The sequence below is a fragment of the Siphateles boraxobius genome, unplaced genomic scaffold, assembly GCF_051911475.1.
Source record: "Siphateles boraxobius isolate OS27281-9 unplaced genomic scaffold, OSU_SipBor_1 61, whole genome shotgun sequence".
In the NCBI taxonomy this organism is placed as follows: domain Eukaryota; kingdom Metazoa; phylum Chordata; class Actinopteri; order Cypriniformes; family Leuciscidae; genus Siphateles; species Siphateles boraxobius.
The window spans coordinates 12,238,708-12,265,137 of NW_027509188.1; the positions used below are offsets into that span (position 1 = coordinate 12,238,708).

At 43.7% G+C, this 26,430-nt stretch overlaps 3 protein-coding genes across 4 annotated transcripts in view; all 3 read right to left on the reverse strand.

Moving 5' to 3' along the window:
- LOC143718283 (NLR family CARD domain-containing protein 3-like) overlaps nt 1–16,913 on the reverse strand; it is an 80,548-nt gene extending 63,635 nt beyond the window's left edge. Inside the window, exons 1-4 of one of the 2 annotated variants that reach the window (XM_077209316.1) lie at nt 16,587–16,913; nt 15,745–16,023; nt 13,322–13,540; nt 1,194–3,024 (exon numbers count right to left, since the gene is read on the reverse strand). In XM_077209316.1, coding sequence (XP_077065431.1) covers nt 1,194–3,024; nt 13,322–13,540; nt 15,745–16,003 — 2,309 coding nt within the window. In that variant the 5' untranslated portion in view covers nt 16,004–16,023; nt 16,587–16,913. The remainder of the gene's footprint in view (nt 1–1,193; nt 3,025–13,321; nt 13,541–15,744; nt 16,024–16,586) is intronic. The other variant, XM_077209317.1, reaches the window with a different exon arrangement.
- ttll1 (tubulin tyrosine ligase-like family, member 1) overlaps nt 1–26,430 on the reverse strand; it is a 327,240-nt gene that overhangs the window by 87,730 nt on the left and 213,080 nt on the right. The window lies entirely within an intron of this gene.
- LOC143718368 (uncharacterized) overlaps nt 21,261–26,430 on the reverse strand; it is a 295,554-nt gene continuing 290,384 nt past the window's right edge. Inside the window, exon 3 of the mRNA XM_077209475.1 lies at nt 21,261–22,038. Coding sequence (XP_077065590.1) covers nt 21,552–22,038 — 487 coding nt within the window. The 3' untranslated portion in view covers nt 21,261–21,551. The remainder of the gene's footprint in view (nt 22,039–26,430) is intronic.

The following is a 26,430-nucleotide window of genomic DNA, read 5'->3' on the forward strand; positions in this document are numbered from 1 at the left end:
ACTGTATTTTCAGTTTCTACAATAAATGGGTTAAAACTCATGGGTTAAAAACCCTGACTTTTGTCGGAAGAGTCTTGGCCAGCAAATAACCTGTGTAAAATTAAGCCCAATTAAAATGACTAACAGTGTACAGGTCCTTCTCAAAAAATTAGCATATTGTGATAAAGTTCATTATTTTCCATAATGTAATGATAAAAATTAAACTTTCATATATTTTAGATTCATTGCACACCAACTGAAATATTTCAGGTCTTTTATTGTTTTAATACTGATGATTTTGGCATACAGCTCATGAAAACCCAAAATTCCTATCTCAAAAAATTAGCATATCATGAAAAGGGTCTCTAAACGAGCTATTAACCTAATCATCTGAATCAACTAATTAACTCTAAACACCTGCAAAAGATTCCTGAGGCTTTTAAAAACTCCCAGCCTGTTTCATTACTCAAAACCGCAATCATGGGTAAGACTGCCGACCTGACTGCTGTCCAGAAGGCCATCATTGACACCCTCAAGCAAGAGGGTAAGACACAGAAAGAAATTTCTGAACAAATAGGCTGTTCCCAGAGTGCTGTATCAAGGCACCTCAGTGGGAAGTCTGTGAGAAGGAAAAAGTGTGGCAAAAAACGCTGCCCAACGAGAAGAGGTGACCGGACCCTGAGGAAGATTGTGGAGAAGGACCGATTCCATACCTTGGGGGACCTGCGGAAGCAGTGGACTGAGTCTGGAGCAGAAACATCCAGAGCCACCGTGCACAGGCGTGTGCAGGAAATGGGCTACAGGTGCCGCATTCCCCAGGTCAAGCCACTTTTAAACCAGAAACAGCGGCAGAAGCGCCTGACCTGGGCTACAGAGAAGCAGCACTGGACTGTTGCTCAGTGGTCCAAAGTACTTTTTTTCGGATGAAAGCAAATTTTGCATGTCATTCGGAAATCAAGGTGCCAGAGTCTGGAGGAAGACTGGGGAGAAGGAAATGCCAAAATGCCTGAAGTCCAGTGCTGCTTCTCTGTAGCCCAGGTCAGGCGCTTCTACCGCTGTTTCTGGTTCAAATATTTCAGTTGGTGTGCAATGAATCTAAAATATATGAAAGTATAATTTTTATCATTACATTATGGAAAATAATGAACTTTATCACAATATGCTAATTTTTTGAGAAGGACCTGTATATAAATTATTGTAAAGAAGCCTCTTACAGTGCTCTTCTAGTGATTTTTATCACTGGCAGCAGTCTCATCAGTGCTTCATCAGATCTTCTGTATTTCTGCAGTTCAAACTTCTCTTGAGTCTCTTCTGACATCAGGAGCACAAACACCAGACCAGACCACTGAGCAGAGGAGAGATTCTCTTCTGAAAGATTTCCTGAGCTCAGTTTCTTCTGGATTTCCTCCACAAAGTCATCTTTCAGTTCATTCAGACAGTGGAAGAGATTGATGGTCCTCTCTACTGATTCCTCCTTCTCTATTGTCTGTTTAATATAGTTAACAGTGTCTTTAACGTTTTCAGTTTTGAGTTTCAGTTCTGGCAGTAGTTTCTTCAGGTGACTCTGATTGGACTCCAGACCCAGAAGGAACCGGAGGAAAAGGTCCAGGTGTCCATTCTTGCTTTCTAAAGCCTTCTTGACTGCAGCCTTATGAAGCTGAAACAGTGGCTTGGAGAATATGGGATATGGGAATATGGAGAATTTCTGTATCATTTCTTTCCACCATGGAACAAATGGGTTTGCTTTCATTTTTTTGTTAATGAAAAACACATAGAGAGCAGCAAGGCATTCCTGTATACTGAGATGAACGAAGCTGTAAACATTTTGGGCTGAAACAGTTTCCTCCTGAAACATTCGAGTGCATAACCCAGAGTACACTGACCCTTCACCCTTCACTTCATCTAGTCCACATTCCTCAAGATCTTCTTTGTAGAAAATCAGGTTTCCTTTCTCCAGCTGTTGAAAGGCTAGTTTCCCAAGCTTCAGAATAATCTTATCAAAAGGCATTGGCTTTTCTTTAGGTTCACGGCCATCACAGTATTTTTTCATCTGTTCCTGCTGAGAAATTAAGAAGCATATGTACATCCCTGTGAGAGTTGTGGGAGTTTTGTCATTGCTCTCTTGATCCAGTTGATTCTCAAGAACAATAAGAGATATCCAGCAGAAGACGGGGATGTGGCACATGATGTACAGGCTCCTGGATTTCTTGATGTGACTGATAAGTTTTCTAGCAGCCTCAGGTCTGCTGTTTTTTTTAAAGTATTGCTCTTTCTGCTCATCATTAAATCCTCGAACCTCTGTCACTTGATCAATGTAGTCACGGGGTATCAGACTGGCTGCTGCTGGTCTGGATGTGATCCAGATGAGAGCAGAGGGAACCAGGTGTCTCTCAATTAGGTTTGTAACCATCTTACTCACTGTTGTTTTTTGGCGAACATCTGTAAATCCATCACTTTCATTGAATTTCAAGGGGAAGCGACATTCATCCAGCCCATCAAAGATGAACATAACTTTACCATCACCTTCAGGAAGAAAGGGCAATTCTTCAGGACTTCTAAAGAAGTATTTGTTGAGCAGTCCCATGAGACTGTACTCGTCTTTGATCAAATTCAATCTACGGAATGGAAGTGGAAATATGAAATCTATATCTGGATTTTCTGTTCCTTCAGCCCAGTCAAAGATGAATTTATTGACAGAGACAGTTTTTCCCACTCCTGCGATTCCCGTTGTCAGCACTTTTCTGTTTCGTCGATCCGTGTCACACTGGACTTTAAACATGTCATTACACTTGATTGGCTTCTCCTTGGCAGTCAGTCGGTTGTGTTTTGATTCCATCTCTATCACCTCGTGCTTGTTCACTCTCCCTCCAGTCTCGTTGTCCACTACATATAAATCAGTGTAGATATCGTTCAGGTATTTCTGATGACCCGTCTTTGAATTACCAACCAATATCTGCTCAAACTCCTGTTTTAATCTGTCCTTCTGTCTGCAGCTGGCCTCTGTGCAATCTGGAAGAGTGGCTGGACTGCTGTTTGCAGTTGAACCTTTAAAAAGAGGGGAAGAGACAGCAGAGACTAACTGATCAGGTTTTTCATTCTTTCCTAATAAAACCAATATGTAATTTGTAACCTGGTCTGCAGTTCCCATTACAAAAATAACTACAGCACATGTTTGATATAACTGCACTTCGGCTGTATTCAAATTAATCACACTTGTACTGCAAAAGTGTTTACATGCACATCTTACACTGATCATGCTGAAGTTGACAATATATATGGTGATGGAAACACCTTTACAAATGCTTACTTGAATGCAGTTGGTTTCAGTTTTAAAATGTCTAATTCCTACCTGAGCATTTATTGGATTGGTACCACTGGACCCAGATCAACTTCAGGCCATACTGACCAATATTATTAAAAGCTGTTTGATTAAACATTGTCATCTAACATGAGACTGTATTAGGGTTAGGTCAGGGTTATTGAAAAGAGCTTTTGCATGTACAAGTTGCTTAGAGAAGTTTAAATGAAGGGTTTTAATTAAAGGGGTGGTTGAGTATGATTTCACTTTTCTAACTTTAGTTAGTGTGTAATGTTGCGGTTTGAGCATAAACAACATCTGCAAAGTTAAAATGCTCAAAGTTCAAAGCTAAGGAAGATATTTGCTTTTCAAGAAATAGTTTTTTAAGGACTACAACAAACGGCTGGTAGGGACTATACGACATTCCTCCCAGGTTAGTAACATCAACAAACCCTAGAATTAACATAAACCCGCCCCCGGGAACACGATTTATAGATTGTCATGACAGAATATGCTAATCAACGACTAGAAGATAGTTAACTCCACATCAGCTACATAAATTCATCAACTAACCATTCAGAAATGTCCTGTTGCTTCTACATGTTGTCACTTCTTCTTGAGTCTCACCATCATTGTCTGACTCCGATTTGAACATAAAAGGCTAAAAGTTTTTGAAATTTTCGGTGCATGTTTGTGTGAAGTAATCGAAGCTGCTGAGGACACTAAAGGCTTGTTCGACTTGAACTGGCGTTGCACAGACTGATCGGTGAATGACATCAAAGTACCGCAAGAGCGAATATAATGTAGATGGTTCCTTATGCTTTTGAATTGCTCTCGCGGTACTTTGATGTCATAAACCGATCTGTCTGTGCAGCGCCAGTTCAAGTCGAACAAGCCTAAGCTGTTGAAGCTCCGCCCTCTGTGACGGGGACAGCAGCTCATTTGCATTTAAAGGGACAGACACAAAACGAGGCGTTTCTGCTCACCCTCAAAAAGTGACAATTTTAACATGCTATATAAAAATATCTGTTCTGCCCCCACTTTTTGTTGCATTAGAGACATCTAGTGGTGTAAAGTTGTATTGACTTGATTTCTCATATTTTAGTCCCTCCTCTCTTGCCGTTGGTTTCTGTTTGCTTCTGACTCTGGTCTACTGAGAGGACATGCAGCACTCTTTTCTCTTTGCCTTTGGTAGTTTTTGAAGGTCTAAGTCTGTAAGTATTTCTGTAGGAAGTATATCTACTTTGCTATAGTCTTTGTGTATTGTTCGTTTTAGCATAATATGTATGTTGTATTAATAGATGCTAATCGCGATTAGCATTTCTCCATAGACATCCATGTTAATGTTAGCTTAAATGCTTAATAGTCCAGCAAGTCTCATTATAATGGGTATTTTTTCTTCTGGGATAGCTATATATGTTAGAATTGAGTTGCATATTCATGTATATGTATATATGGGCAGTTTGTAATGCCATATTATTATTTTCACAGTTTTACAAAATTGGAAAGATCCTTACTAAAGGCCTCTCTCTACTCCAGTTTCCTGGGTGTTTATTTCATGGATCTTGTGTCAGCTATCTGCTATGCTAACCTGTCAAAGCAAGAGCAGAATAATATCTGTGGGGTATTTTGAGCTAAAACTTCACATACACACTCTGGGGACATCAAAGACTTATTTTAGATCTTGTGAAAAGGGCATTATACCACCCCTTTAAGACCATTTTAAATAATTTAACTATTTGAAAAATCAGACACTGTTCTATTAAAAGTACTTGTATAAGATGCAGCTGCAGCTGTTCTTCTTGGCCCTGTAATTGTAGCTTGCTGTTATATATATTTTTTGTTTCCAGGTACAGGCAGTGATAACCCTAATGAAAAATAAATATACTTAAATGTATTTGAAATACATTTATTTTATGCTAAGTATACTACAAATACATTACATATTAATGTACTTAATATAAATACCCTGCAATTGTACTGTTAGTATACTAAATTGGTATACTTAAAGTCTGCAAAATCTGTTAAAGTAATTTTGTGCTTAATGCACTTTTGTTAACTGAAAATTTTGCTGAGGTCCAACTATCAGGTAACCAATTAGACCTTATTTACACGCGCCACTGCTCCACTGACCATACACTGGTCACTCCACTGCACACCTCGGACCACTTCCTCCTCACTCTCAGCCCTAATCTGCCTCAGAACACAAAACACACTCCACAGGTCACCTTTCGACAGAGCCTACGCTCACTTTCACCCTCTCGCCTATCCTCTTTGGTCTCATCCACACTTCCTCCACCTGATAAGCTCTCAACACTAGATACAAAAAGTTCAACTGATTCTCTTTTCTCCACTTTAACATCCTGCTTGGACAACTTCTGCCCCGTTTCTTCCAGGCCATCCCGCGCCACACCCTCTGCCCCCTGGTTTTCTGATGTTCTCCATGAACATCGTTCTAAACTCAGGGGTGCAGAGAGGAAGTGGCGTAAATCGAAAGACCCTACTGACCTTGGTCTTTATCAATCCCCCCTATCTTCCTTCTCTGCTAATATCTCTACTGCTAAAATGACTTACTATCACAACATAATTAACAATTCTTCTGACTCTCGGATGCTTTTCAAAACCTTCTCCTCTCTTCTCAACCCTCCTCCTCCTCCTCCTCCGTCATCAACCCTAACAGCTGACGACTTTGACACATTCTTCATAAATAAAACAACCACCATCAGCGGCCAATTTACCAATCCACAAACTGACACACACATTTTACCAGCTAACACACACATTCTACCCTTATTCTCTCTGCTTTCAGAGGCAGAAGTCTCAAAACTCCTCCTTTCCAATCGCCCTACTACCTGTCCGCTTGATCCTATTCCTACTAACCTACTTCAAGCCATTTCTTCCTCAGTTATATACCCGCACCCACGCACATCATAAACACCTCTCTTCACATTGGTACCTTTCCCACAGCATTTAAGCAGGCTCAAGTAACCCCACTGCTTAAGAAACCTACTCTTAATCCAGCACATCTGGAAAATTACAGACCGGTATCCCTTCTTCCATTTATCGTAAAGACACTTGAACGAGTTGTTTTCAACCAGATCTCTTCCTTTCTTACACAGAACAACCTCTTGGACAACAACCAGTCTGGTTTCAAAAGTGACCACTCAACTGAGACTGCTCTGCTCTCAGTAATTGAAGCTCTGAGACTGGCAAGAGCAGCTTCCAAATCCTCAGTTCTCATCCTGCTGGATCTGTCTGCTGCCTTTGACACAGTTAACCACCAGATCCTGCTGTCAATCCTAAAGATGAAGGGCATCTCGGGAACAGCACTCCAATGGTTCAAGTCTTACCTCTCAGGTAGGTCCTTCAGGGTGTCGTGGAGGAGTAAGGTGTCGAAGTTACAACATCTAGCTACTGGAGTGCCTCAGGGCTCCGTGCTTGGACCACTTCTATTCTCCATCTACATGACATCACTTGGAACTGTGATTCAGAAACATGGCTTTTCCTATCACTGCTACACTGATGACACACAACTCTACCTCTCATTCCGTCCTGATGATCCGACGGTAGCTGCTCGCATCTCAGCCTGCCTGACAGACATCTCTGGCTGGATGAAGGACCACCACCTTCAACTTAACCTTTCGAAGACAGAGCTACTTGTGGTCCCGGCAAATCCAACACTTCATCACAACGATTTATTTTCTTTTTTTGCCTTCTCACAAATTTGTATTTTAATTAGACGCGTTCCCACTTTATATAACAGCCGCTCTGAATAGTATTCCAGTTTAAATTTTATAGCACTTAAGTGAGCGCTGTCCAACAGCTAGTTTCGATTTATCCCATTATTCGGGTAATTTGCGTTTGCTGTGTTAATTGCTGGGCAGAAACAGCAACTGTAAAACAGATATAAACTCAAAGAGATCCGGAACAAGGCCAGGACAAGCGGTCAGTCCGTGAACAAGACAAGAGCGCGCAAGTCGTTTTTCTGAATATCCAGTTCTCCTGTTGTTTCAGTGTAGTATCTACCACAAGGTAAGGTTGTTTTCGATTCTGTGGTTATTTTCTTTTTTTGCCTTCTCACAAATTTGTATTTTAATTAGACGCGTTCCCACTTTATATAAAAACACAGTCCTCTTCATATAGTCAGATTTAGGTAGGGGTAAACAAACCTGTCGACTATTCACCCCTCTTGTGTAATGTGAATGCATATCTGAACAATAAATTATATTATCATAAAAAAACTTAGGAATCCGAGTGTTAATAATTCTATGAAAATATACTAACATATTAACAGATAGTCTATGCTTGACCACCAGCCAAGCAAGACGTTCATGCATCTCTGCAACACCAGTTCTCGAAGAACAACCGAGAACCAGTCTTGCAGCCTTATTTTGCGCCACTTGTAATTTTTTTAAATGACTGCTTGATGCAGCAGACCATACAACAGAACAGTAATCCAAATGACACAAAACCAATGTACAAACAACACGACTAAACAACTGTAAGTTTAAAAACTGTGCACATTTACGCATTACTGCAACAGCTCTACCCATTTTAGCAACAACTTTGTTGATGTGATCCGACCATGACAATGTGGAATCGAGCCAAAGTCCCAAAAGCTTCACCTTTTTTACTTGCTGTACATTTTGACCATTTACTTGTATATCAATTTTAGGATTATCAGATAATCTATACTTAGAACCGAATATTATACTCACAGTTTTTGAAATATTTAGAACAAGTTTATTTGTTTTGATCCAATTATACAATTTGCTAATCTCGCTAGACAGAACCTGATTAAGCACTGAACATGTAGGGGCTGCATAATAAAGAGTAGAATCATCAGCAAACATAGTCAATGTAGCCTTACTGAGTATATACGGCATATCATTTGTAAAAATTGAAAATAACAAAGGTCCGAGGCAACTTCCTTGAGGAACACCACAATCCAGGGACTAAAACAATTCTCATCTTTAGATGTGAATACCGCAACAGATACTTTATGCTACACTTTAACTTCTTTTTTAGACAATATCTGCCCTCTCTCCTTCAGGCCAGCACGCGCTACTCCCTCTAACCCCTGGTTATCGTAGACACGTCTGACCTGAGTATGTATCAATCTCTGCTTTCTTCCTTTTCTGCTGATGTTCACGCTGCAAAATCTTCATATTTCCACAGCAAGATCAACAGCGCCTCTAACACACGAACACTTTTCAAGACATTCAACTCTCTCCTCTGTCCACCTCCACCACCACCACCACCCACCTTCTCTTTAACTGCTGATGACTTTGCTAACTTCTTCACCAACAAAACAACCTCTATCAGCAGTCAGTTCTCAACTCCACACACACAGGAACCCAAACCATCCTCTCCCACTACCAGAAACCTTCTCTTTACCTTCTCTCCACTAACCGAGGAAGAAGTATCTAAACTTCTCCTCTCCAGTCATCCTACCACCTGCCCTCTAGACCCCATCCCCTCACACCTTCTACAAGCCATTTCTCCCACACTTCTACCAGCACTCACACACATCATCAACTCATCTCTCCACACTGGCATTTTCCCTACAGCATTCAAGCAGGCTCGGGTAACTCCACTGCTTAAAAAAACAACATTAGACACATCACTTTTAGAGAATTACAGACCTGTCTCTCTCCTACCATTCATTGCGAAAACACTTGAACGAGTTGCTTTCAACCAAGTGTCATCTTTCCTGTCTCTGACCAACCAGCTAGATGTCAACCAATCTGGCTTCAAGAAAGGCCATTCAACCGAGACCGCATTACTTTCAGTCACAGAAGCCCTGCGGATCGCAAAAGCTGCTTCCAAATCTTCAGTTCTCATTCTGCTGGATCTTTCTGCTGCCTTCGACACTGTGAATCATCAGATCCTTCTGTCCACCCTCTCATCACTGGGCATCAAAGGAACTTCCCTCCACTGGTTTGAGTCCTATCTCACAGGTAGGTCCTTCAGGGTCGCATGGAGAGGTGAGGTATCCAAAGCACATCAACTGAACACAGGGGTTCCTCAGGGTTCAGTTCTTGGACCGCTCCTCTTCTCCATCTACACCACATCACTGGGACCCATCATACAGGCACATGGTTTCTCTTACCATTGCTATGCTGATGACACACAGCTCCACCTCTCATTTCAACCAGATGATCCCACAGTAGCTGCATGTATCTCAAGCTGTCTGGCGGACATCTCGGCATGGATGAAGGAACATCACCTGCAGCTCAACCTGGCAAAGACTGAGCTTCTCATCCTCCCTGCCAAACCGTCTCTACAGCACGACTTCACTATCCAGCTAGAGTCATCCTCAATCACCCCATCAAGGTCGGTCAGAAATCTTGGAGTAATACTTGATGACCAGCTGACCTTCACAGACCACATTACAAAGATAGCTCAATCATGCAGGTTTGCAATGTATAACATCAGGAAGATCAGGCCTTTCCTAACTGAGCATGCAACACAACTTCTCGTCCAGGCCCTGGTTATTTCTAGGCTTGATTACTGCAATGCTCTTCTGGCTGGACTTCCATCATGTGTTACTAAACCTCTACAAATGATCCAGAATGCTGCAGTCACTCCTCTGTTCATCTCACTGCATTGGCTACCACTCGCTGCTCGCATCAAATTCAAAGCTTTGACGCTTGCTTACAGATCTACCACAGACTCAGCTCCGTCCTACTTTCACTCCCTACTACAAGTCTACGTCCCTACCAGAAGCCTACGATCGGCCAAGGAGCGACGGCTCGTGGTGCCATCACAGCGAGGCACTAAATCACTCTCCAGAGCATTCTCATTCACGGTTCCATGCTGGTGGAATGATCTCCCCACCCTCGTCCGTAATGCAGAATCCCTGACAGCATTCAAAAGACAACTGAAAACTCATCTCTTCCGTGAGCACTTAACATAGAAAAAAAAAAATCTTCTCTTTTAAATCTCTCCTTCCCTTTTAAATCTTCCCTTGTCTGGCTTTTGCTACTCTGAGCAATGCCTGAACTTTGTATTTTGAGCACTTCTTGCGTTGTTCTTCCCTCTTCACGATGACTCGCTTGCTTTAGTCCTCAGATGTAAGTCGCTTTGGATAAAAGCGTCTGCTAAAAGACTAAATGTAAATGTAAACTTCACTATTCAACTAGGCCCGTCATCCATAACTCCATCAAGGTCAGCCAGGCACCTTGGAGTTGTTATTGATGATCAATTGAACTTCACAGACCACATTACTAGAACTGCCCGGTCCTGCATATTTGCCTTGTACAACATTAGGAGGATCAGGCGTTTCCTATCAGAGCATGCTACACAACTCCTTGTTCAAGCGCTTGTTCTATCCAGACTGGACTATTGTAATGCTCTCCTGGCTGGTCTTCCAGCTTGCTGGATCAAACCTCTGCAGCTAATCCCAAATGCTGCAGCTAGAGTGGTCTTTAACGAGCCGAAGAGAGCACACGTAACTCCTCTCCTCACAAAATTGCACTGGTTGCCAGTTGCAGCTCGCATCAAATCCAAGTCACTGACGCTTGCCTTTTAGTTATATAGCACATTTCAGCAGCGGTGCAATTCAATGTGCTTTACAAAAAAAAACTAAAATATAAAAGCAACATTTAAAAAGAATGATTAAATAAAAGAATAAAATGTACAATACAGTACAATGAATGAATGAATTAATTAATTAATTAAAAATAAGCAACATTAAAAAGATAGGTCTTCAACCTTGATTTAAAAGAACTGAGAGTTGTTGCAAACTTACAGTTATCAGAGAGTTTATTCCACATATGTGGAGCATAAAAACTGACCGCTGCTTCCCCCTTTTTGGTTCTGATTCTTGGGACAGCCAGCAGACCTATCCCAGATGATCTGAGAGGTCTAGATGTTTCGTAGCTTACAAGCAGATCCGAAATGTAACTAGATCCTAAGCCATTTAGTGATTTGTAAACCAGCAGAAGTACTTTAAAATCAATTATTTGCGACACAGGAAGCCAGTGTAAAGATCTCAAAACCGGAGTAATCCTCCTGGTCCCTGTGAGGACTCGAGCAGCCTAATTTTGAACCAGCTGCAACTGTCTGATAGATTTTTTCGGGAGGCCTGTAAAAACACTGTTACAATAGTCCAGTCTACTAAAAATAAAGGCATGGACAAGTTTTTCCAAATCCTGTTGGCACATAAAACCTTTAACCCTTTCTATATTTTTAAGGTGGTAATAAGCAGACTTTGTTACAGCCTTAGCATGATGGTTAAAGTTCAGGTCTGGATCCATAATTACACCAAGATTTCTGGCTTTGTCAGTTGTTTTTAGCATTGTTGTTGTTGTTAGGAGATGAGTGCTGACTTTTATGCATTCGTTTTTTGCTCCAAAAACAACCACCTCAGTTTTATCCTCATTTCATTTTAGAAAATTCTGGCACATCCAATAATTAATTTCTAAAATGCACCTAGCCAGTTCCTGTATTGGCCTGTAGTCTCCGGGTGACAAGGTTATGTAGACTTGCGTATCGTCTGCTTAACTGTGATAGCTAATGTTGTTGCCTTCCATAATTTTAACTAGAGGAAGCATGTAGATATTGAACAGTAGAGGTCCCAGAATGGAGCCTTGGGGAACTCCACACGCCATACTTGTATGCACAGATGCAAAACTACCTATGAACAAATAGTAGTTTCTATTCTTTAAGTAGGATTCAAACCACTTTAATACTGAGCCAGAAAGGCCTGTCCAGTTTTCCAATTGGTTTAGAAGTATGTCGTGGTCGACCGTGTCAAAAGCGGCACTAAGATCTAGCAATATTAGAACTGTAAGGCAAGGCAAGGCAAGGCAAGTTTATTTATATAGCACATTTCATACACAATGGTAATTCAAAGTGCTTTACATAGAAGAAATTAAAATAATCAAAAGAAATCAGAATAATTAAAACAGTTTAGAACTGTAGGTTTGCCATTATCTGTATTAGGTGGATGTCATTAAAGACCTTAACAAGAGCCGTCTCAGTGCTGTAATGTGGTCGGAAACCCGACTGGAAGGCATCAAAAATATTGTTTATGGACAAAAAAAGGTTTAGTTGTTGAAAAACAACTTTTTCAATTATTTTACTTAAAAATGGAAGGTTTGATATCGGTCTATAGTTGTCCATTATTGACGTATCTAGATTGTTCTTTTTTAAGAATGGCTTGATTACTGCAGTTTTTAGGGCCTGTGGAAAGATACCTGCTTGAAGAGACATTTTTACAATCTGAAAAAAGGTTTGAAACATTTTTAAAAAGGTCTGTCGGCAGGATATCAAGGCAACAGGAGGAGGTTTTCAGATGTTGTATAATATCCTCCAAGTTATTTTCGTTAACTGTTTGAAATTCTGTCATATGAAAATTGATTTCACCAGAGTGGTTTGATAGTACTTACTTTGCATTTAATAAGGAGGCACTAACAGATTGTCTAACTGATTGTCTGATTTTTTTGAATTTTTTCACTGAAAAATGTAGCAAAGTCATTGCAGGTCTTGGTGGATAATAGTCCAGATGCTACTGCAATGGTGGGGTTTGTTAGTCTATCGACAGTAGCGAACAAAGCATGTGCATTGTTATTGTTTTTAGCAATAATATCAGAGAACAAGGACCGCCTTGCATTCCTAAGTTCCAAATTATAAATGCGAAGTCTCTCTTTATAGGCACCAAAATGGACTTGGAGATTTGTTTTCCGCCACTTGCGTTCAGCTATTCGACACTCTCGTTTTCTGTAACTTACAAGTGGGTCATTTCTCCATGGAGATCTTTTATACTAGAGACAACTTTAACCCTAATGGGGGCAATTGCATCAATAACATTTGTAACTTTACAATTGAAATTATTCACAAGTTCAGTGATCGAGGTCCCAGAAATGGAGGGAGTGGAGGAGAAAAGGTGAGTGAATAATTCAATTGTACATTCAGTGATGTATCGTTTTCTTATTATCTTTGTTTGAACATGGTTGCAGACAGAAATAACAGTGTTGAAGAAAACACAGAAATGATCAGAGAGATCATGCGCAGACCTAGCAGCTGCTAGACACTCACCAACCGATGGAGATCCCTGTAGCACAGCAGCGGTTGGAGAGGGGTCTGGGGGCGAAGGCATCGGAGCTGACAACCGAGATCGCTTGTTCAATGGGCCACTGGAAATACATGGCTCGCCGACAGGAGATTTGCGATGTGGGGGGCTGATGTAGCAGGAGGAACGCTTCCTCATTCTCCTGGGCCTTAAATTGAATTCTTCCTCAGATGTTGGGGTCGCAACTACACACAGATGTGAAAAATGTAAAACACTACTATCTTGTGTCTTTTGCTTGTTCAGTGTGCAGTGAGTGTACAGGAGTTTGTCACACGTGTGCCAAAAATACACTGTATATACAGTATGAATGCACAACAGATGAATTTTACAGTTCTGGAACTGAGCCGAATCAATACTGAACTGACTTGAGCTGAATATTGACATATATATATGTCATTAAGTCTCAAGCAATATGTCAGTAAATATATTAATGGGTTTGTGGTATAGTTAGTATGAAATAAATGTAGGCCTATTTTAAATACATTTTGGCATAGGTTTTTTTCACTATGGCAGTTTTCTCACGGTCACGCACACCTAACTCAGAAACTCATATTTACTATAAACTCAGTTACTAAAACTCATATTTACGAGTTGTGTTGATGTTCATGTGCATTTTATCTCATACATACATTCTTTCTGACATGACTTGAAAACACTAGCTAAACCATTGGCCTGCCCCAACATCACCATTGGTTGAACCAGAAGTTGACACGTCAGACCCTCTATGCTTGGATCTATGGCCTCGTTTACACTGCAGGTCTTGATGCTCAACTCTGATTTGCTGCCTATATCCGATTTTTTTTACCGTCCGTTTACACGTTCTTTCAATTGTGACCCATATCCGATTCATGTGTTTACACTTGACATACTATCTGAAACATTGCGCATGCTTAAAGGGGGTCTTGCACAGATGGACGAACGCGAAATATGCTTGATGCTAGCTTAGCGATATATGCGAAGTTGGCCAAACATCAATTTTGAGGTGGAAGAGGACAAAAAGAGCCATCATTGCAGAGCCTGCGCATACCATTCAGTTATTGTGTGCGAGAGAGATCTCAGGACTGGTGGGAACATACAACACGATCTCATGAAAGTGCGTATCTATAGCACTAATTTTATTTCTCGTGCCATTTATACGCCAAAAATAGTTTTTGCGTGCATGATACACACTGTAAAGTCAAGTCAAGTCATCTTCATTTATATAGCGCTTTTAACAGTGTACATTGTTTCAAAGCAGCTTTACAGAGATAGATGGATAATTTAAGGTAACAGAGATTGTTTTGGCTTTTATAGAGGTTCTTGGATGAAGTTATTTTCCAGCTAAAGTTAAGCTAACTAAGCTAACAACGATCATTAGTTATTAAATTAGGGGCCGCTAACACGACACCGTTCTCTCTACACAGACTTTAAACGCGAACCTGTGATAAACGCTGAAAACCCCTTGGGTAGGATTAGGGGTGTGGAGTGTGTGCGTATTACACGCCATAAAGTGCATATCATATGCACTCGAAAACTGCGTATCATATGCACGCATTGTGAAACTATTTCTGTCGTAAATGGCACGAGAATTAAAATTTGTGCTATAGATACGCACTTTCATGAGATCGTGGCGGGCTTTAACGAGAAGCAGTGGGTCCAAAATTTTTGGATGAGCAAGCCAACCTTTGATATGTTGTGTCAACGTGTGTCCATATTCCTCTCCTACAATGACACAACTTTTCGTCGGGCAATCCGTCCCTTTGCAGATTCTCTCGTCATTCTACCGTGGATACGTAGCCTAATGCCTCAGAAAATCAGATCTAATTCTGAAGCTGTGGCATTATTTATAAAGATTACTTTATTGTAGCCTATTTGAAGCACAATATATTGATGCCATTAGCACACTTAAAGTTTACTTGGAATGCCATTGCAATGTGTTTAAAATCACTAAAAGTTTTATCAGTATAATATTAATGTATGTTCAACACTCGTACAGTGTAATTTAATTGCAATTGTAATATCACCAAAATACATTTGAAGTTTATGCTGAGTGAATTCTGCATTTCAAACCTTAAATACAGGAGTATATTTAAAGTATACTTGAAATAGTTCCACTTCAGCACAAGCAAGTATATTAAATACAACTTTAGTTGCACTTCAGTACTGCTTTTGTACAACTAAAATGTATTTACTACAAAATTAGTTGTTCCAATTTAGCAGACTTTAAGTATACCAATTTATAGCACAAATACATTTAGTTATACTAAAGTACATACGAATAAATTGTGCTTAAGTATACAATTTTTTCATTAGGGAATATACACCATTTAATTTGAATGTGCTTCAACAGTGACAGCTGTCTTCATATTGCCGACTAATTACATTAAAGTCACAGTGAATTAAACCTTACCTTGCTTGTGATTGTTCTCCAGCTGCTCAGCCAGATTATTCTGGTTCATCTTCCTCAGGATCTCCACCGTGATCTTCACAGCTTCTTCTGGTCCAAAACACTCCACCATCTTATCCACAGTTTTCCATCTATTTGCATTCTCCATTTCAGATTTTGTTATATACTCATGAATATTCTTTAAGTGCCACTGAAACAAACTCAATTCAGCTACTTCCAGGTCCATCAGAGAGTTCAGAAGCAGCTCTTTAACAGACTCCATTATCCTTCACTGATTCACAGCTGCATGACAAAAAGAAAAAGATCTGTAGTAGTTTCACTCCTAACATTTGGACCTAAGCACTCAAATGTTATTTGGATTATGAAATGAAGCTGTGATCAGATCAGGATTCTCATTCAACTCATCCAAACTCCTCTGTTGAAGTTGTCCTATAATGCTCTTTTTACAAGATAATATAATAATGCACGTTAATACAAGTCTCAGATTAAAATATAGTTTGACACAGAATGTTACTGTGAACAGACTGAATTATGATAAATATACTCTCATATGATCTAAATGAATGATTTTATATAAAGTTTGAGATAAATGTGTGTATTTATAAAGAGAGAACTTCGATACAGTCTGAGCTGAGAGACATACAGTATGAGGCTTCAGAAAGCTGTGTTGATTAAATCTGCTAAAATTAATGTAAAATATCAAATATTGCTTTGAGTTTTGTTTGCAATCTAAAAAGTTATACACAATGTGTCAGTGCTGTTTGATAAGTCTAGATCAATGTGAATGGATAAATGTCACTTTCTATCTTTATAAATCAGTATTTTATGAAGTAGTATTTACTAACCATGAATAATGACGGTGAAGATGTTTCTTGTTCCTCCACTGAACTTGAACTGTCTTGAGCAGAAACTCCTTTCAGTTCTGCGGTTTCATAAAGGACTGTGAGAACTTAAACCGATTAAACCAGAACTTTTTCAGAAAACTAGTAGAGATTTAATTCATAGACATTTAATTGTTCAAAAGGATTTGTGAAACTATATGGAGAATCACTGTCTGCCATCAAAAGACTGTAGTTAAAAGTTTTCTTCTTAGTGGAAAGTTTTTTCTTCAATTTAAATGCATACAGTATGTTTGTGTGACAGGATGTGCACCAATAACCTGCTACTTCACTGAAGCGTTTCCTGTCTAGGGCAAAGGGGTGAGAGAAGTTTTCTCACCATGGTATAGATCTTTAACTAAATGAACATAACAGGAAACAGCAGAGTGAGGTTTAAGTGACGCACATAAAAGCACTGGGTGAGACTGTCCTCTGCAGAAAACTCTGTCTGTATGCAGGCCCGGATTAAGATTTCAGAGGCCACACACACACACACACACAATCAAGGTTTTATCAAGGAATTATAGGGTGATTTAAACTGACATCAACACATGTAGATATTCTCCATCATACAGGATTTACACCACATAATTGCAACAATGCTTTCCTAGACCAACAGTAACACTTGTTAATGCTTCCTGTTTCTCTCCTCCTCGCCGGTCTCCAGATGTTCTTTTGGCCCTCTTCTCCTCGGCTCTCCAGGGGCAGCCTCTCTTTGACACACACACACACACACACACACACACACACACACACACACACACACACACACACACACACACACACACACACACACACACACACACATGTAGTGTTTCCATATTTTATGGGGACTTTCCATAGACATAATGATTTTTATACTGTACAAACTGTATATTCTATTCCCTTACACTAACCCTACCCCTAAACCTACCCATCACAGAAAACTTTCTGCATTTTTACATTTTCAAAAAACATCACTTAGTATGATTTATAATCTGTTTTCCTCATGGGGACCAAAAAATGTCCCCACACGAACAAGGATTTCAGATATTGCCATCCTTATGGGGACATTTTGTCCCCATAATGTAGGGTTTACCAGGCCACACACACACACACACACACACACACACACACACACACACACACACACACACACACACACACACACACACACACACACACACACACACACACACATCTCTTCTCCAGTGGCTCTCTCTCTCCTCAGGGGTTCTCAAATTTTTTATTTGAGCTTTATTGGCATGACTTTGGCATGGCCATTACATAAGCAATGAACAAATAATCAATAAATCAATCAGTAAACAAATACATGAATAAATTTTTATAAACAAGAAATAAGAAAAAAAAGTGAACAAAAAAGTTGTGTACATTTGTACCTACATTCAGACATGTTAAGGCTATTTCTGACAACTGAACACCACTTCCATTTTCCTAGTTTTCCTTTTCCTTTTTTAAAACACCTCCTCAGTTTTTGTAACATAGAATAAGATAAACTCCCAGATATTTTATTCCATATTTTTTCCAGAACAGGCCTCCTGGTAATTTAGGAGGACCTCCATCCCATTTGCCACACACCAAAGCTTCACTTTTTGCATCTTCCACACTAAGAGACCAGTACGCTTCTTGAGCTTTGCCTGGTCTAGTCTACGGATCAATCTCATATTAGTCACTACATCAAATTTACACAAAGTCAAATCACGATCTACACCTCCAGTTAAAGGAAGTATCAGATCTAAATGATAATGTTCAAGCTACAAGTATTAAATGTGGTTAAATGTCAAAATAACTCCAATATCGTACACTAGAGTTGTGTGGGGTGGGGGTAAATTAAGCGTGATCTGCTGTGACGTCACAGTCATTTTTCATTGTGGTCTATGGATCTGATGGTAACTCAGTCAAAGATGAAGCAACGCTATGATAGGAGAAGTGTGTCTCATAGTTTCCAGCCAAATGATGAAGTTCTTGTACTTCTGCCTGAACCTGGTTCAGCTTTACAAGCTAAATTTGCAGGCCCATTTCAGGTGAAAGAGAAACTCAGCCATACAGACTATGTTATCTGTACTCCTGACAGGAGACGGAAGACTAGAGTATGTCACATTAATATGTTGAAGAGATTTGTGTGTAATTCAAAGCCTGTCTCTCCACCTAACCCTGTTACTGCTCTACCTGTGACAATGGCAGTTGATATGTCAGATGTAGAAGAGACCATGCAAGCCAGTGTGCAAACTGGTGGAAGATTTCAAAACTCTACTGTGTTGGAAGATTTGCCTTCTTTTCTTGCCCATTTAAGCCCAGAGCAGATCAAGGAAGTGATAAAGTTGATGCATCATTACCCATCCCTGTTCTCTGATGTCCCAGGCAGAACTTCAGTTCTAGAACATGACATTGATGTTGGGCAAGCTAAACCCAATAAACAGCATCCGTACCGGGTTAATCCAACCAAGCGTAACTTAATGAAAACCGAAGTTGAATATATGGCCTGGCCCAAAATAGTCAAAGTCCTTGGAGTTCTCCCTGTATTCTGGTCCCAAAGGCAGATGGCACTTTTCGTTTCTGCACAGATTTCCACAGAGTCAACACGGTAACGAAACCGGACTCCTTTCCACTCCCCCGTATGGAGGATTGCGTGGATAGAATGGGGTCAGCTACATTTGTTACAAAGCTAGACCTGCTGAAAGGCTATTGGCAAGTGCCCCTGACTGCCCGTGCCTCAGAAATCTGTTTTATGCCACAACAGACTGCTTCCTACAGTATTCTGTCCTCGCCTTTGGGATGCGAAATGCCCCAGCCACATTTCAGAGGCTGATGTAAATTGTGCTTGGAGATGTTCCTAACTGTGATGCATATCTTGATGGCATTGTGGTCTATAACAAGACATGGGAAGACCACGTTAAAACATTGGAGATGGTCTTTGACAGACTAGCACGTGCTTCACTAACCCTGAACCTTGCACAGTGTGAGATAGGAAGAGCCACAGTGAGCTACCTTGGGAAAAAGGTGGGCCATGGTTTTGTAAAACCAGTGGAAGCTAAGGTAGAAGCAATTTTAAACTTTTCTAAACCCGGTAAGAAACGTGAACTGCGACGGTTCCTGGATGTCAGGATACTACCGGGGCTTCTGCAAGAACTTTTCATCCGTAGTTGCTCGCCTCACAGACTTGCTAAGTACATCAAGAGTTTTTAAGTGGAGTTGTGAATGTGACAGAGCTTTTGAAGCAGCAAAAGATCTCCTATGTAATGCTCCTGTTCTGGCTGCACCTAAGCTGCAAGTGGATGCCAGTGCTTCTGGTGCTGTGCTGATCCAGGAGGATGCTCACTGTGTTGAAAACCCTGTATCCCACTTCTCCCGAAAGTTTTTGAAACATCAGAAATCATACAGCACCATTGAAAATGAAGCCTTGGCCTTATTGTGGGCCCTGCAGCATTTTGAAGTGTATCTTGGGAGCAGTGCAGTTCCAATAATGGTGTATACAGACCATAACCCTTTGACCTTTCTCTCTAACATGTCCTCTTCTAACCAGTGTTTGTTGCGCTGATTACAGGACTACAATATCCAGATTCAGCACATCAAGGGCACTGATGTCGTGGCTGATGCCCTTTCTAGAATTGGGGAGATGGAGATTGAGAGGGTGTATAGACTTATAACGTATTCATTTATTTATTTAGTGTTACGTCCGAGGACGTATTCATTTTTATTTATTATTATTATTATTAAGGTGATTATTTGCTCCTCATCTTCTTTGAATTACTTTATTTCTGAAAGTGTGGGCGTGGTTGTGTGCGTGTTTTTGTTTGCTTGCTGTCTCACTCTCTCTCTACTCACTCTCAGGCCTAATCATCGGCACCTGTAACTCGTTGGTGGGTGTGCCTGAGACGGAGAGTATAAGGCCCTGTTTACACGAGAACGCTTGCGGGTGAAAACGTAAAAATATTTTATCAGATGTGCCTTTCGTTTAGCCGGCGACGCAAAAAAGTGAAACCACCCTCCAGAGTGGAAATCTTAAAAATGCTCCACCATCGCGTTCCTGTCTAATGGGTAAAAACGCAAAAGTCTGCTTGACAGTGAAGGCACCGATCACGGTAGCTCTCGTCGCGTACGCGTTTACGTCACAGGCATGAGCCACCTCCTCGTCTGTCCAGACAAAATTGTCAGCATTTGCTGTTCGCTCCGCCATGTTGTGTTTTGATTTTGCGCTACTAGGGAGAGAAGTAGAAGGAAGGTTGTACGCAGGCCCGCGGACTTGGTGTTGTTGTGTGGCAGTGCTTCACATTGACACCTAGCCGCCTGGAGTGCATACTACATCGAATTTCACACACTTTTGCATCACCATATGCATGCAGATTTCCCCCCCATAACGCAAGTCTAAAAGCAGGATAAAAAGTGATAACGCAATGCCACTTTTGCATTTTCTCTTCAGATCGTTTCCGTGTAAACATAGCCTAAGATTTATTTGTGTTACGCTACACTTTTGAGTTTAATCAAGAACCAATGAGGTTCATTCTGTTCATCACTTAAAAGCAATCGAGTCTCTTTAGAAAATACATACTAAACCACTTAAATTAAATAGATTAGTTTAATGAGCTCTTTATGAAGTTTTCAAAGCAACAAAATGGTAGAAGCAGATACATATTTTCTGATGCCATTTTAAACGGCTGAGCCAGTTAAGCTTTAGAGCATTTCCCAAACACACACAAAAAGAAAAGAAATAGGGCCCCAAATCTGCATATCTTGTCATATTTAATTTTTTTTTCAAATTATTTTCTCACTGAGGAACATTACAATTACTTTTCAGAAAGAGTCGCCAAATGACGTTTCAAGTCTCTTTGATTTATCCGAAACTTTTTTCACACTGAAGACATGTGTAAGGGAGCTCTACAGTGTGAACTCTGAGGTAAGATGACACTGATGACATGTATAACAGTCCTTTCTTTAGTGAATTCTCATGTGGCGATTAAGGTTTACTTTAAATCTGAAACTCTTTCCACACTGTTGGCAGGTGAACGGCTTCTCTCCAGTGTGAACAATCATGTGTCTATTAAGTGTTCCCTTTCCTGAGAAATCTTTTCCACACTGTTGGCAGGTGTAAGGCTTCTCTCCGGTGTGAATCCTCATGTGGACTTCAAGGTATCCTTTTCCAGAGAAACTCTTTCCACACTGTTGGCAGGTGTATGGCTTCTCTCCGGTGTGAATTCTCATGTGGATTTTAAGGCTTCTGTTTTGAGTGAATGTTTTTCCACACTGTTGGCAGATGAAGGGCTTCTCTCCAGTGTGAACTCTCATGTGTATATTAAGTTTTCCCTTTTCTGGGAAACCCTTTCCACACTCTTTGCAGGTAAAAGGCGTTTCTCCAGTGTGAATTCTCATGTGTATATTAAGTTTTCCCTTTTCTGGGAAACCCTTTCCACACTGTTTGCAGGTAAAAGGCGTTTCTCCAGTGTGAACTCTCATGTGTATATTAAGTTCCCTTTCGTTGTCACTCCGAGTTACGTCGGATGACGACGAATGGGGTTTCGCTTAGAACACCTATCGACTTCGAGTATTACAAAACGAGCCAATGGCAAAGAAATGCCATGGGTCTGCGGAATTTGCATAGCGTACCTCCGCCTTACCTCGTGGGTATAAAAGGAGGACGCCGGCAACAGGCAGATATGTTTTCGCTTCGGAGCCAAGAGCATTTCTTCACTCCACAGTCATCTCTGACTTCGCTCTACGAGACGAGCTTCTCTCTCCGGTGTTGGTGTGACGTCGATCTGCAGCGAGCTCACAGTGCCTGCTGATCTGTGCAGTAATCTGCCAGTGTGTGTGTGTCTCCCTGTGCGCTTCAACATCGCGGAGTTTTTTCTCTCCTCTCATAAAAGAGCTCGCACGCGCCACGTCTTTTTAAAGACGGCTCGCCCGTGCATTTCTGGTTGCAGCGGACTGGTATCGGACTCTGATGGGCACGAGCGCTGTCTAGTGTGTTTGATCATGCTTGAACAGCGCTCGTGGGTGACTCATGTTCTCGCAAGGGAACGTGATCATCGCGTCATAAATAGGTCGAGACTCGGTGAACTCGCAAGAGTGAGAGTCCCCTCATCCACCCCCCGATCTTCGGCGGGTGGCCAGGGTGACCTGAGGGTTACGGTCTGGAACAAGGCGCCGACTATGTGTCCGTGACCCCAGCCCCCCTCTTCGATGACGGTGCCCGCTAGTGAACTGCTGATTCCCGCGAGTCTACCCTCTGGTGGCCCGCGTGTTTCAGTTGAAGCTACAGAGGAAGATGCCATGTCTGTTGCAGCATCACTAGGTGGGCTTGAGTCTTCTGGAAGTGAGGGCTCGTCACAGCTGCCACCTTCCGGTGTGCATACGGCTGTGCCTGAGTCTGATCCGGAGATGACGGCCATGCTTTCCTGGGACGATTGGTTTTGGGTAAGGCCGCCGACCCTCGTCCGTGGCAAACCCCAATACCTCTCTTCCCGGACGTGCATGATGAGATCTCGAAGTCCTAGAAGACCCCCTTGTCTTCTTAGGACCGCTCGCTGATCTCATCCGCCTTTCCTCCCCTCGATGGGGCCGCTGCCCTTGGGTACACTGGGGTTCCCCCGGCTGAACGCTCTGTTGCGATGCTATGTGTCCTCAGAGTGCTTCTTCTCGGCGCAATCCTAAGCACCCGCCCGTGGCCTGTAGTTTTTCGTCTACGCTTGTGGCGAGATCCTATAGCGCCACGGGACTGGGAGCCGCCTCACTGCATGCCATGGTCATTCTGCTGGTCCACCTGACCCAGATGCTCATGGACCTGCACGAGGGCGGGACTGACCCAGGGCTCTTCACTGAGCTGCGCGCCGCCACTGACCTTGCTCTCTGAGCGACGAAAGTGGCCGTACGCTCCCTGGGTCAGGTGATGCTCACCAGTCTGTGGCTGAACCTGTCTGATGTGCTGGATGTCGCGCGGACCCGTCTGTCCGACATTCCCATATCCCAGGTCGGCCTCTTCGCCCATGAGCAGAGTGAGGTTGATTCTGTCCCGACGGCCCCGCCGTCCGCTCAGATCCCTCGTCTGCCCACCGCCGAAGGCGCCCTCCCGCGGCTCCCACCCCGCCCGTTCACGGGCCGGCTCTGGGGGCCGCGGGCGGACGCCACAGCCCTCTCCAGCCCCGCCCCCCGCTACACGCCGGGTTAAGCGGCGCTCGTGAGACGGGCACCTCGGTGATGGAGCAGGCTGAGGTTGATTCTGTCCCGACGGCCCCGCCGTCCGCTCAGATCCCTCGGTCTGCCCACTGCCGAGGGCGCCCCCCCGCGGCTCCCACCCCGCCCGTTCACCCGGGTCGGCTCTGGAGGCCGCGGTCGGACGCCACAGTCCTCTCCAGCCCCGCACCCCGCTACACGCCGGGTTAAGCGGCGCTCTTGAGTTGGGCTCCTCAGAGATGGGACTCAGTTCTTTCCAGGAGTTGGTAGCAGGACCACTCCTTTCCCCGGGGAGGGCCGGGGAAGAATCCTTATTCTCCAAAGAGCTGATTCTCCCGTCTCTGAGCACAGAGTTCTCGGACGTCACAGAGCGCCGCCCACAAGCCGTGCTCTCCTCGTCCCCCTCTGTCCCAGAGGTGGTTGACATGGTGTGCCGTCCACGGACCGCTTCGCCCCTGTCCCCCTCTGTCGCCAGACCCCTGGCAGAGCAGGCCCCCGCGGGACGACCAGCCTGGTCCTCCCCTGGCCCCTCTGCCAGGGCGCGGTTGCTAACTGTGCCCCCACATCGGGCCGCTATGCCGTCCACGTCTGGGCCAGTTACTCCGCTTCGCTGCCCCTCCGGGGGGACGCCTGTGGTCGCATGATCCCGCTGGTTCAGTTCCTGGGAGCCTGGTTAGAGCTTCCCCGTCTGTCCCGCTGGGTCGCGCGGACCATCAGGCTCGGCTATGCGATTCAGTTCGCACGGTCTCCTCCCCACTTGGGGAGTCCGCTCCACTTTTGTCGGTGGCTATGCCCCCATCAGGAGAGCAGAGATTGCCACCCTGCTGGCGAAGGGCGCAATCGAGACTGTCCCTCCAGCCGAGATGAGGTCAGCCGGCTTCTCAGCCCCTACTTCATTGTCCCCAATAAAACCGGTGGGTTACGGCCAGTCCTGGACTTGCGCGTGCTGAACCGCTCCCTTCACAGGATGCCGTTCAAGATGCTCAAACGCGTTTTCGAATGCATACGGCCTAGTATTGGTTTGCAGCGATCGACCTGAAGGACGCCTACTTCATGTCTCTATTCTCCTTGACACAGACCGTTCCTTCGGTTTTCTTTCAGGGGCAGGCATCCAGTACGCGGTTTTCCCTTTCGGGCTAGCCCTGTCTCCTCGCATCTTCACGAAGGTCGTCGAGGCTGCCCTTGTTCCCCTTCGGGAACACGGGGTTCGCATCCTGAGTTATATCGACGACTGGCTGGTCATAGCTCACTCTCGAGTTCAGGTTGCGAACACAGGGACCTAGTGCTTCGGCACCTAGCTCGTCTGGGCCTTCGGGTCAACTGGGAGAAGAGCAAACTTTGCCCCGTGCAGAGGATCTCTTTTCTCGGTATGGATATCGACTCGGTCGCCATGTCCGCGCAGCTTACGAGCTAGCGCGCGCGCAGTCACTGCTGACTTGCCTGAGACAGTTCGAGGGCAAGAGTGCGGTTCCACTGAAACTTTTTCAGAGGCTCCTGGGCATATGGCTTCTGCAGCCGCGGCAACGCCGCTCGGATTGCTTCATATGAGACCGCTTCAGCTTTGGCTTCGCGACCGAGTCCCGAGGTGGGCATGGCAACACGGCACCCTCCGAGTAACAGTTACTCCGACCTGCCGTCAGACCTTCACCCCGTGGTCGAACCTCAGTTTTCTACGGGCCGGAGTGCCCCTGGAACAAGCTTCGCGGCATGTTGTTGTAACGACAGATGCCTCCTCCACGGGCTGGGGTGCCATGTGCAATGGACGTGCTGCCGCGGGCTCCTGGACAGGACCCCGTCGCCTCTGGCATGTCAATTGCCTCGAGTTGCTGGCCGTACGTCTTGCTTTGCGCCGCTTCCAGGCCGTGCTCAAGAACCAACACGTACTAGTCCGCTCAGACAATACCGCCACTGTAGCGTACATCAACCATCAAGGTGGTCTACGCTCCCGCCGTATGTCGCAACTCGCCCGCCACCTCCTCATATGGAGTCAGAAGCATCTGAGGTCGCTTCATGCCATTTACATCCCCGGAGCCCTGAACTGTGCAGCGCACGGCTTCAGCCCCTCCCGGGAGATTGGCGACTCCATCCCCAGTCGGTTCAGCTGATTTGGGACCAGTTCGGGGACGCACAGATAGATCTGTTTGCCTCTCACGACTCGACCCATTGCGCCCTGTACTATTCCCTGACCGAGGGCACGCTCGGCACGGATGCACTGGCGCATAGCTGGCCGCGGCGCCGCAAATATGCGTTTCCCCCAGTGAGCCTTCTTGCGCAGACCCTGCGCAAGGTCAGGGAGGACGAGGAGCAGGTCATTCTGGTCGCGCCATACTGGCCCGCCCGGACCTGGTTCTCCGAACTAGTACTCCTCGCGACAGCACCTCCCTGGCCGATTCCCTCTGAGGAAGGACCTCCTTTCTCAGGGACGGGGCACCCTATGGCACCCTCGTCCCGATCTTTGGAACCTCCACGTGTGGCTCCTGGACGGGACGAAGCAGGTTTGAGTACCCTTCCACCTACGGTGGCGGCTACCATCACTTCCGCTAGAGCGTCGTCCACGAGACACGTCTACGCGTTGAAGTGGAACCTCTTCGTCAACTGGTGCTCTTCTCTTCAAGAAGACCCCCGGAGATGTTCGATTAGTGTC